At 32.8% G+C, this 12,793-nt stretch overlaps 1 protein-coding gene across 9 annotated transcripts in view; it reads right to left on the bottom strand.

Annotated features, from left to right (window-relative positions):
• ZNF800 (zinc finger protein 800) overlaps window positions 1-12,793 on the bottom strand; it is a 147,381-nt gene that overhangs the window by 29,374 nt on the left and 105,214 nt on the right. For 6 of the 9 annotated variants that reach the window (XM_049093383.1, XM_049093387.1, XM_049093382.1 and 3 more), the window contains exons 3-4: window positions 10,342-10,437; window positions 1,871-2,014 (exon numbers count right to left, since the gene is read on the bottom strand). In XM_049093383.1, the coding sequence (XP_048949340.1) occupies window positions 1,871-2,014; window positions 10,342-10,437 (240 nt within the window). Of the gene's footprint in view, window positions 1-1,870; window positions 2,015-4,671; window positions 4,817-10,341; window positions 10,438-12,793 lie in introns of those variants that run through there. The other 3 variants (XM_049093385.1, XM_049093386.1, XM_049093389.1) reach the window with 2 other exon arrangements.

The raw sequence follows: 12,793 nt of genomic DNA, 5'->3' as shown, positions 1-12,793 counted from the left end.
CTAAACTTTTCAAGCTAGCAAAGGCAAATAAATCAAAGTTCTCATAACCCAATACAGATAAAACAACAAAGAATGTACTATTATATATAAAAATGCTTCTTTTTTTAGAAAACATAACAGCATTCATATTAACATAATCCATAATAATGCAGTCTACCTGTATAGAGGGACACTTAAAGATTTTACAGAAATGAAAAAGAAAGATTTGTAGGATATAAATAAGAATGACATGTAGAGACATATTTGCTAAATGCAGTCCTATTACAGTTCTTCTTAACATGACACAATCCCATTCAAGTAAGTGATTAAAACCTATAGATTTATGCCAAAAACAGAGCTAGTTTTATTTAATTGTACAATAATTACATCCTGTTAAGGCAACCAAGTATTCTTACTTTAACAGAGTTATCAAACGCTAGTTATGTTTCCACATTCAATTGTAAAATCTAGCTACAAATACAGCATCAAACCTGTTATCTATTTAGAATACAAGAAATGATTCATTATTGCTCTTCTAGTAATCTTTCCACTTAAAAGGGATAAAGTAGTGTCTGTAAGAGGGATAACACTTTCACAGGAGCATTTCTAGAATGAGTATTGCCAGAAAAGTGCACAATAAGTCAACAAATCCATTTATTTATATTTCTAAAAGTCAATTCTACACTGAAAAAAAGAATAACTATCAGGAATATAACTAATTTTCTACCGGTACTTTAATTATTAAAAGGTCAAATTTGAAACTAATCCCTACAGACAGCCTTTTCATTTATATCTCAATGATAAAAACAAGTATACCAAGATCTAACAGTAGCAGGAAAAATTCCCAAATATGAAATTTTTATTTTAACTACATATATATATATATATATATATATATATATATATATCCTATAATATACTTTAAAATCAGCTGCATGCTAGTAATTAAGTTGTACTTTTGATATTTGGAGTTTTCATTTCATTCCCATCCCAAAAAAGTTAAATTGAAAAGTGCACAAACTCCACCATGCAACTACAGTATCAAACTGACGAAATAAATTCTATAAGCTGTAAGTCCACAAAGAGTTAAACCCCTGAACAAGAAATAATGAAAGTAACCTATTACTTATTAAAATATTTTAAGGAATTTATATCATTTCCTTAAAGCAAGAAAGTAATACCATTATATATACTACTAACTTAAGCATACAGGGGCAATACACTTAATCAAACAAACATTCAGTTCCACAAAGACCGAATTAGCCTACAACCTGCCTTCATCAAATTAGCTACTTCAGATCTCAAGTTGGTCTATAATACCATCTAATTTCTGATAAAAATGATTGATCTATAAATAAATTTCACAGAGAATAAAACGGATCTTCAAATCCAGACCCGGAAAAAAGTAGATTAATATTTTTTAATGCTCTTCACCATCCGTAAGAAATCAACTCATTTACTCATTCTTTCTCTCCTTCTAATTTACTTAAGGGTAATCTTAGTAAATTATCAGTCCTATGTATCAAGCTGTTAAAGAAGCAAAAATGAAAAATACCAACCAATACCCCCTTTAAGCACTGAGATTTTTAACTTAGAAAAATCCTGAATATAAACTATCCAGGAAACCTAATGTTTTATGTCCATATAAACATTCAAAAGCAATATCCAACATTTTAACATAAATATATTTCTAAACCTAACCTCATGTATCTTTAGAAAAACCCAGGTAAAAAGTACTATCATAAAAGTACCTAAGAAAATGAATATATAATATTAAGTCGAGTATTATAATTTTATTCCATTAAATTATTGATACCATTTTAACACAAACATACAGCTAGAGTAAAAGAATACTGTAAAATGCATAACCGAATATATGAATAAAACTTACTGTCATCCATCTGGAGACTTGGTGGGCAGTAGAATTTTTTATGGGTAATCAAATTTGGTAATCCTCTGAAGAGACTGCGGCATAATTTACATTCAAAAATAGTGTCCACGTCTTTTAATAAAATGTGCTTAAGCTGTTTAGTTCCTGAAGGAAAAAAGAAAATAAAACTTAACACAAAGGGTAACTTTAATATGCATTTTTAAACTGGGCAACCACAGTTGACAATCCAAAGTGCAATTACTCTTTGAAAACAAAATACAGGCATTGCCAATTTCCACCACAGTGTATTCAGAACTAAGTTATAAACAAATTCTAAGTAAGATTCTATCATCATCTGGATATTGTGACAGCTAAAATTGATATTCTTTTTCTAATTCAGCAGCCTATCAATTCTTAGGATATCCCAATAGTGGTTCCAACATCTGGCTAATCATCACAACAACCAGGCAATAAAGATGTACATTACCCACCCCTAGAGATTCTGATTCAACAGATCTGGAATGAGAAAGAAGAATTAAACATGCCCCCCCCCCCTTGCCAAAGTTTCTGGCTGGTTCCTTTAGCTCCCTTCTGCATTAAGATGTGAACATGGAGTTCTATAATACATTTTCCCCTGATTCCTTAAAGAAAGATTGTCTGTGACTTTGCTTTTTAAACTCAGTTCAAACTACTTTAGGTTTGGGGCCAAAATGGGATTATGGCCATTGAGTCTGAGAGTAATCTTTATCCATAATCTGAATTTCGCTTAGGTCTCCTGATACCACTGTAAATTTATTCAAAGCCTTTCTCCCTCAAAAACACACTCCAAGTGCAATTAATTAAATATTGATGGTTTAGTTTAATTTAAAGCCTGTCTTTCCCACTAAATTATAAACTCCAAAACAGCCAAGACCAAACCTGTCTTACTTACAACTACAAAGTATTCAGTTCTAGCGATACTCAATAAAGACTAGTTGAAGAAATGCCACTGATAGAGGCAATCTAAGCATTATGACAGAAGATCAAAAGGCAGGAAAAAAATAAACAGCAATGAGCATCCAATCTTTAAAATAAAAACATCTATCAGGAATAAAACACAAATAGAAGATCTTTTGTCATTATTTCCTATAGGTTTTTGCCACAGATAAGTTGGTAAAATTGATCTGCCATGCTTTACTAATTAATTAGCCTTTAATTTCCTCAAAAAAGATGGTAATAATATTGACTTAAAGAGGAAAAACAAAAGTGTCCTGAAAAAAAACTATCTAGGTGCAGTGTTCCATCATTCCACAAGTACTTGACACTCTGTTAACCTCTGGGACTACTAAAGAGTAAACTCACTATACTATCCATCTCGTAAAATGAACAAACCAGAGCAAATCTATCTTAGAGAATCATGAAAGAAGATATGAACCTAAATCCCAGAAAAAATTAAATTACACATCTGGGTTTCCACTGGGAAAAAAATAAATATAATGAAATCATTTCCACCATTTCTCAAATACAAATCAATGTTTACTGTACTAAACCAAACTGTATTACCACAAAATCAGAAAACATAAATTTAAAAAGATTCAGAGGACAGCTTGAGTACTCTTCTTTATATAAAAGTAAATTCATACACACACACACTTTTTAAGTCCATTTCACATTGCAAAATATACTGCCAACAGACTGCTAACATATTTACTTCATAATTAACCTCCGAAGTGGGCAAACCATGAAAGAAGGTAGACTGATGATAAAAATATTTTAGATAAACCTCTCTAACATATCCTAAAAAGTATCGTTAAGTATAGTACTAGTAAGAAGAAAACAGGAAATTTTGCACACTCTATTCTAAATTGAAATACCTGCTAGACTAACACTAAAGATTCAATTCTGCCTGTAAAGACAGTAAAAAGGATTGAAGAGGAACAAGATGAACTAGGTTTAACTTAAGAACTCAATTGAAGATTTAAATAGAGAGTATGAAGTTATGCATAAAAAATAGTTACTGGTAAAAATATAAGACTGCATCCCTAAATCAGAGATCTCACTTTGTCTACCAAGTTCTCTCAACCATAAAAACTAATTAATTTAAAAATTTAAAAAAATCTATATAGAAAGAGGTAATCTTGTTTAGTCCTAGCTATACAGCTAGTTATATTCAGTAGAGTGTATATTTGTTTCCAAAAGCATCCCCCTAAAAAAAAAAGACTCTAACCTTAACTAATCAATCTTAATTATCATTCACAAATCCCACCCCCATTGGACCCCACCTACTCACACATACAAGGCACAATTGTGTTGATGCTGGTACATCAAATTTCTATCAAAGCCACGGGTTCACCAAATTGTCTCTCTCTCTCACTTTTCAGGCCTTTACTAAAACTATGTTTTTTTTCTCCCTACCTATAACAATCTCCTACTTCCTCCTTCTTCTCGTCTGGCTCACTTCTAGTAATGATTCAAACTCCAGGTTAGATGTCACTTCTTCCAGGAAGCCTTACTGATTCCTGGTTTTTGTTACGAATTTTTCTCCCCAACTCTCACAGCACCCTATACATCGGTACTAATATCCCACTGTCTTGGAATTAATTTTCTGTACTCTCATTAAACTGGAAGCTCTAAAAAGGACAAAGACACCTTTAATGCTCACACAAGCATTAGAAGATGATGCCCTCAAGATGATGCCTGATTGACGTTTGTTAAATGACATATTGAAGAGCTCTATGTTTAAAGAAACCCTCTCTATAAATCAGATTTTTTTTTTTTTAGTCTAAATAAAGTTGACTGGAAAGTCAAAAAAGAGACCTCAAAGATTTTGTAATTCAACTTACACATTTTATGAATGAGAAAAAAAAAAGATGTTGCCCATTCCATAAATACAGAAGTTTTTCCCTAAGTCAGTTTTAGTTGCATTTTAAGGTTTTGTTGTTTTTCACATGTGGTCATAATCGCTTTGGTCATAATGGTCTCATCAGCTACCATTTTGTGACTGCTTTGCTCAGTAACAACTAGATATGGCCAATCAACTGCCTCTGTCAACAGCTAAAACTTTGTCACTGAGACAACAGACATAGTCAATCTAGACAGCAACATAAAGTTCTTCCACTACTCTTGATCCTGAAAGAGACTATCTTACTCCTAATTATTCCTTTTCCTATATTAATAACTTTTTCTTGCCATAGGTTTTAAAACTATCTTAAGAGTCACTATTTACCGATTATACAGATCATTAATCAGTATCTTTCCAAATGAAAAACCCAGTCCTCCAAAGGGTAATAAGGCTTTTGATGCCTAAAAATCAACTAATTTAGTGAATATTTCAGATTCTCCTAATAGGTGCACAGTGAATATTACTTAAACCTCATCAAGAGTTTCGTCATGTGCTATTCCTTAATATCAAATACACCGTATATACTGAGAAAAATGTTTACAAGATTTTTTCCAAAAGGAATGAATATTCAGTTTTACATTATGGTGGATAGCAGTCACTTTATCTAATGTGATATTAATTCTAACTCTTCTGTGCCAAAGATAAGCTTTCTTTTTTTCCCCTTAATATATAGATATGTTGGTCAATGACCATTCTAAGTTGTAGCGGTAATGATTTTTAAACAGTATAACTGCTTGCTTTATGATGATTCACATGTGAAGCTCAATCTTTTTTAGTTTAACTATTTAAGCATAGCATCATCTCAACATTGCAAGCAAATCTGTAATTCCTGTCAAAACTAATTTCCAAGGTCAGTATATGAAGAAAATTTTTAATTGATCATTCCTTATCAAAAGTTCCTAAAGGTATAAAGTAGGGAAAACTTAAGAAAATTTAAATTATCATCTTAAAACCACCACCTGCAAGAGTTGGTTTAACAAAAAAAAATTACTAGGTTAAGTATGGAACATTGCCACATACTACAATAAGGTTATTAAGCAGAATAAAATCATTATAGTGCCTACTTGGTTTATCTTTTAGTCTTACAAACATTTACTGAACACCTCTTAAGTATGAGGCTACAATGCTAATCACTGGAAACATGAAAGTGAAGGATCTGATCTGTGCCCTTAAGAAACTCTCAGACTAATAAAAATGTCTGTGGGCAGCCCAGGTGGCTCAGTTGTTTAGCGTCACTTTCAGCCCAGGGCGTGATCCTGGAGACCCGGGATTGAGGCCCACTTCGGGCTTCCTTCGTGGAGCCTGCTTTTCCCTCTGCCTGTGTCTCTGCCTCTCCCTCTCTCTCTCTCTCTCTCTCTGTTGTCTCTCATGAACAAATAAATAAAATCTTTAATATATATATATTTTTAAAATATTAATATTATATATATTATATATATATATAAATGCTCTTCTAGGAACACAGCCTCAGATTGCATGCTTTGAAGAATGTAAGAACAAATCAAACAAATAAATCTACCTGTCTTAATTCATCCAAAATATATCTAATATGATCTTAAATTTCCTGCAATTGTTATATAACCAAAAACAAAATTCATATCATATGGCACTCTTTTATGTATCTCTGACAAATCACACTTCCATCCCAAGTTTTTGTTTGCAGACTCAGGACTGAGGCATTGCCATCCAGTCACAGCTTATAAACTAAATTCAGGTAATGTTGCTTTACACAGTACAAAACCAAAATGAAACAAAAACTTTTAGGTTAAATGACCAAACCTAAGATGATAATGACAATAGCAAATACCACACAAAGCTAATTCTCATTTTTCACTACAATTTACTCCTCCCTACTATTCAGAAAAGATGCCCTTCCTTGTACACAGTAGTAATATATTCTACAGACAGAATCTTTTTTCTATGATATATATATATATTTTACAATATTATATGCTTAAAGGATTCAAAAAAAATGGTCAACTTCATATGAAAGACTAGTTTTGAATACCAGACTAAATAATTATCCTTTACTCCCTATTTTTCTGTTTCTAACCTTAGGGAATTCAATAGCTCCTTTGCCTCTACTAGAAGACTAAGAAACTAAGAAAGAATATTAAGCTCAATTAAATCAATTTTAATAAATGTCTCATGGAAGTACATCTTTTTTGTTATTGTTACTTAAATTTCTGTTTCAGTTTGGGGAGAGAAGTCAGGAAGAAAGGAAGCTAAAATAAAAGTATTGATAGAAAGGAGGGAAATTTGAAGACACCAAGTCAGAGGTGATCCTAGAAGAACTAAGGCAGCACTCTAGCAAAAGGCAGAGCCCAGTCAAGATAGCACTAGAAGCCAGGGATTCAGAACAAACAGCTTGTGTCAAAGTCATCCAACCATCAGGGATTTCAGAGTATAAAATCTGTAAGTTGGAGCAAACAAAATAGGCAGCCTTCTAAAAAAAATGACATATCTATGGACAGAGGTCAAACAACAGAGAAATGTACTGTTAATAAAGCAAAAATACGTAACAGTGTGGAGTCAGCTACCATATATACTGGGAGAAAAAGCAAGGGAGACATGTTTGCATATGTATAGAGGGTCTCCGGGAGAAGACACACAAACAATGTAGCAGTGGTTACCTGAGCAAAGAGCCTTTTTTTGTATTTTTATCTGTCCTTTTATTCTTTTTTTTTTTTTAAGCCACAGGCACTTATGACTTAATCCAGTAATATTATTTATTCCAACACAGGAATATTACTTAATTCCAAAAAGAAAAATCTGTTCAAATTAATTTACAAGTGAAGCAGCCAGAAATAAAAAGATATCAGAGGTCAAGAAAGATTTGTAATTTAAAACCAGAAAAATAGTCTAAAGCAAAAACTGAAGTGTGAGGCAAAGAGAACGAGTCAAAACTGATCATGTAGTCAGTACAGTACACGTGGGGCCGATAGACCTAAAAAACGAGTTAACCCCTTCCTTAGCCTTTTATGAATTTCCAGCTTGGGCAGGAATGAATACCAGGTTCTATACAGCTCAGTGTACACAGGAGAAGGTGAGTCACTTAAGAGATGATACAGTAGCTGAAGACAACTGAGCTTAAAGATTCAGCCAGATATCCTAACACATTACTAATGCCCCACCTGACAGCCTCTATACATTAACAAGAGCAAAAGCATGGACTTAGACTTCAGATAGTTCTTTAAAAGCAACGTGTGTGACCCAGCTATAATGGATAGAGCCTAGAGAGAAATGAGTGGCTGAAGACGTGGTTGGGAGTAGAATGGGACCAGGAGGAACTCAGGGATTGAGAATGGATCTTCATTCCCAAGTGGCCCAAACTTCCATGCTATTCTCCCAGTTTCAAATCAGCCAGGGCTTGGCTACTTCAGTGCTAAAGAGCTACACCTTAGCAAACTTTAGATTATACAGATACACAGAAGATTATGATCATGAGGAAATTAAAATTGCTTACTTCTGAGACGTATTAACAAAGTAAATGAATTCTTTTTTCTAAGTCCAAAATTAGTTTCTTTATACTGTTAAGCATATTTCTACATCACTTCTAATTTAAATTACTGGGTACTTATAATCAAATTTATAGTATTTTCAGAATTTGCCCAAATAAAACAGAACTCAGAAGGCCAATTTGCTGGGACATTTAAAAGAGAACATTTCACTCATTTCACAGACCCTTTTCTTTAGTTTAAATTGTAAAGAAATAGCAAATACAGAAAACAGACATGACCACAGAGCAAAAGGAAAATAATTTCATTTCTAAATATTCATCTTCTAAACACAAATTTTGAGAACAGGATCTTCTCAAAAGATAGATTTTCTAACACAAAGCATTTATGAATGAACCAATTCTAACTTCTTAATCAAAAAACAATAATAAATTATAGTAGCATAAAATAATCTTATTAATTCTAAATTTTGGATTTTAAAAAAGAAACCTATATGGGTACCTGGGTGGCTTAATCAGTTAAGTGTCTGACTCTTTCAGCTCAGGTCACGATCTCAGGGTTGTGAGATCGAGCCCCACATCCGCCTTCATGCTGGTTGTGGAGCCTGTTCAAGATTCTCTCTTCCCCTCCCTCTGCCCCACTGGCCCCCCTCTCCCTCACTAAAAAAAAAGAGAAAGAAAGAAAGAAGAAAAGAAACCTACAGCAAGAACACAACTAAATGTGAAAAGCTATTACCTTCATTTCCATGAGAAAGAAAAAGAATTATATCTCTACTAAAAGTAGCTAAAAGAAACTCTCACTATGACCAGAAACTAACCATTCTTTTGTTATGCCAGAAATATATTATAAATACTTCCCCTAATAAGTAAAATTTTAATTATATTTACCATAGGAAAATCTGACTAATCAGTTACTTCTGTTAATGAAGGGCAACTACAAAAGTAAAACGAACAACAACAACAAAAAAGTAAAAAGATCAAGAAACACCCAAATAGGCTGCACCTCCATTCAACATGAGCAAGGCTTGGATATACACTCGATACCTACTTAAACATATACATATAAAAGCAATGCCATGAGGACTATAGATTTAAAAATAGGAGAAATAGATTTGAGTCAGAAATTTAAAAATTTTTATTTTTGATTAAGGAGTAATCTTTTTCTTAGATCCTAAAATAAAGCAAATATATACTATTTCTCTTTACAATGACTTAAAAACAAGCACCTCAAAGCATTTATCAATACAAAACAAGTGGTTATATATAAATTATCTTTCCCTCTAAATCTCAGAAATTTTTCATTAAAATAGTGAGTGTTAGAATAAAAGATACTCCAATCCTTTAAATTTCTGTCACTTAGGTGTCCCATCAATTATGTGTATCTGCTTATTTATATCTAACCAATAGTTTGTAATGTCAGTGAAGCCAAATCAACAAAAGGTGAAGTGGATCATAAGAAACACAAAAACCTAAGATCTCACTGATAACACAGGAGTTCTAACAGTTCTCAGTCATGTATATGCAGTAAGCAACACCTACTTTAAAGCACTGGATTGCAATCGCACAAATCCATTTATTATATATACAATTATTATAATAATCTAATATAGAAAGAAAAGCCAAACAAATGTATCCAAAGAGACCAGAGCTGGAGTAAGTATTTTTCCTGTCTTGTGCTCTATCAAAGATGTTGAAACTCCAGGGTTAGGCAGGAGAAAGAAGGTGAGTCACATAAACAGAGATGATAAAGTAATTAATCTAGAACAATCTCAGACTTTCTGAATAAATAATCTACCCTGCCAATACTTATAAAGACCCAGTATAATTTACGACTGCCCTTTGAGGATTTACAAAGAATATGCCAAAAAATAACAATAAATTGTTAAGAAGAGGCACATTACCAATAAAAATACCATATATACTTCTTTAAACCATACTAAGCTTATCTCTGTATTAATATATAAAATATAGTACTGAAAAAGAATCTAGATCAAGTCAATATTTATTCATCCACTTTCTAAAAATATGACAATTAATAGTATTCTATAAAACCAAAGTATACATTTTTAAATTTTCAAAAAATTAATTCTAAGGATTGCTAGGTAGTTTCTAACTACTATGTGAAGATTGAAAAATATCCTAAAACATTCATACCTGATCGAAAGCACTCAATTATTTGTTGAATACCAGATTTGGATGTCTGTAGTGGTTGCTGTAACAAAGGAGCATCTCCAGGTTCCAGGATATAAACTACATGGAAGACAAACACCCACCCCAATCCCCACAAAAAAAGGGTTATTTAAATCATTTACTATTGAAGTAAAACAACGGTTTGCTACAATCATGTTAATGATAATCACACTTGTTTGTATATACTTCACCATCATCTTTGTAAGGCAAAATGAAATAATAGAGAAAAAATAACTAAAACTATTCTCAATTCAAGGCTAAATGAAAGCTACTTAAGGCTTCAAACGCAAAGATTTACTATTTTGGTATTATTTACTACATATTCATCATGTTTGCCTTTTTATTCCCCTTGAAGAGGAACCACTGTATTTAATCAAAATTCTAGGACAATGAGGACAATGATGGCCTAGTCACATCTCATAAACCATTCCAGAACCCTGTAGACAATCTAGTACAGCTCTCGAGGCAATTATGAGAGCAAAACTCAAAAACCACTGTCTAAGGAAAGAACTAATGAAGTGCATGATGACAGATATTCAAGAATGTTCATTGCACCACTCTGCAGCACTGTAAATAATTGAGAAAAAAATTCAAAAAACTTTAAAATCTCTCAATAGGAACCAGACTAAATAAACTACGAAATATCCCTACAACAGAATCCTTCATGGCTGTTAGAAAGCATGAGCTAGATCTACATGTATCAACAACAGAGGATGTCACTAATGGATTAAGCAACAAAAACAGGTTATAGAATATGATCTCACATTAATATGTATTTCAATATACAAAGAAATTTAACGTTTATGTGTATGTATGTACAGACATTAATATACACAGAAGTAGTCTGGTAGATACCAACAAAACAAGGGTTCCGTCAAGGTGGACTTTATAGGAATGATTTTCACTTTCTCCCTCACACTTCACTAGTACTTCAGAACCTGGGCTTTTACAAGTTAAGTCCATGTTAAAAAAAAAAAATTATAGTAAGTAAAAATAATATTTCCACTTTAAAAATAAAAATTTTCATTTTCATATATGAGCTCTGCTTTCCAAAACTCTTAGATTCACAGTATAATTATATAATAAATTAGATAATGATGCTATGAAATAAAGTAACTGAAAAGGAAAACGGAGTTTTTCCATCAGATACCAAATAAAGAAATGATTATAGTAGAGAAAAACCAACCACTTTAATTAACTTTTTTTTAATATAATGTTCTATGCTCAACTATTACCATCTTAATCCAGGATCATCCACTCTGTGGGAAAATAAAAAGGATGATTTCAATAATGCATGCTGCTACTGATTCAGGGCCTGATCTTGGACAGCATTTAGCTTTCTACTAAGAAGGCTAATGCCTGCTGCTATGTATATAGACACAGCCTTAGATTCCGGTCAAGGCTTTAAGTCTTGTGCTTAGTGCACACAAATGGGAGGAACAATGTCTCAGAACCAAACCATTTGGGATCCCTGGGTGGCTCAGCGGTTTAGCACCTGCCTTCAGCCCAGGGTGTGATCTGGGAGTCCCAGGATCAAGTCCTGCATCAGGCTCCCTGCATGGAGCCTGCTTCTCCCTCTGCCCCTCTCTCTCTCTCTCTCTCTCTCTCTCTCTCTCTCATGAATAAATAAAATCTTAAAAAAAAAAAAGAAGAAGAAGAACCAAATCATTTTATTAAGCACAACTTTTCCATAATTTTAAGAGATACTTTAGGGGTATTTTAAATGAATTAAGAACATGCACACACCCACAACTCATTTTGAGAACATCTGACATTGGCACTTCCTGTACAGTGATTAAAAATATGAAAACTCCAGACCTGGATTTACTACACTGAAATCTTTTTCTGACACTTATTAGATACAACTAAGGCAAATTAAACTCTCTGAACTTTTTCTCATCTCTAAAATGGGGATAATAAAAGTACCTAAATCACAGGGTTGTATGAGGATTAAATGAGCTAACACAAGAAACTAGTTAAAACAGAGCCTGGGATATAGTAAGTGTTCAATAAATGTTCTATCACCACCACTACCACCACCATCATTATCAGGTACAAATCAATTGCCTTCTGACACCCAAAACTGAAAAACGGTTTCCAAAATCTAAGTAAGAGAAGTAGAATTCAATCCTTTAAAGATGCAATAGCATAAGTTTGTAAACAGACTGATTGATGATAACATTTACTTGGGTTAGATGGATCTCTTTTCACTATTTGTATGAAACTGACAACTGTTTATAAAAAATAATAATAAAAAAGAGGGCAGAAACTGAACAATTGTAAAGAATAAAAAGCAGCAACGTTTGGCTGTATACGTGGCAAGAATTCTAGATAGGGAAAATTAAAAAAACAACAACACGGTAATGAATAAGGGAGGGATATGGAGAGAAAATGGAAACTTGTCCCTAGAGTCTCC

The sequence above is a fragment of the Canis lupus genome, chromosome 14 (assembly GCF_003254725.2).
Source record: "Canis lupus dingo isolate Sandy chromosome 14, ASM325472v2, whole genome shotgun sequence".
NCBI lineage: Eukaryota > Metazoa > Chordata > Mammalia > Carnivora > Canidae > Canis > Canis lupus.
This window is presented reverse-complemented; position numbering and strand designations above follow the sequence as displayed.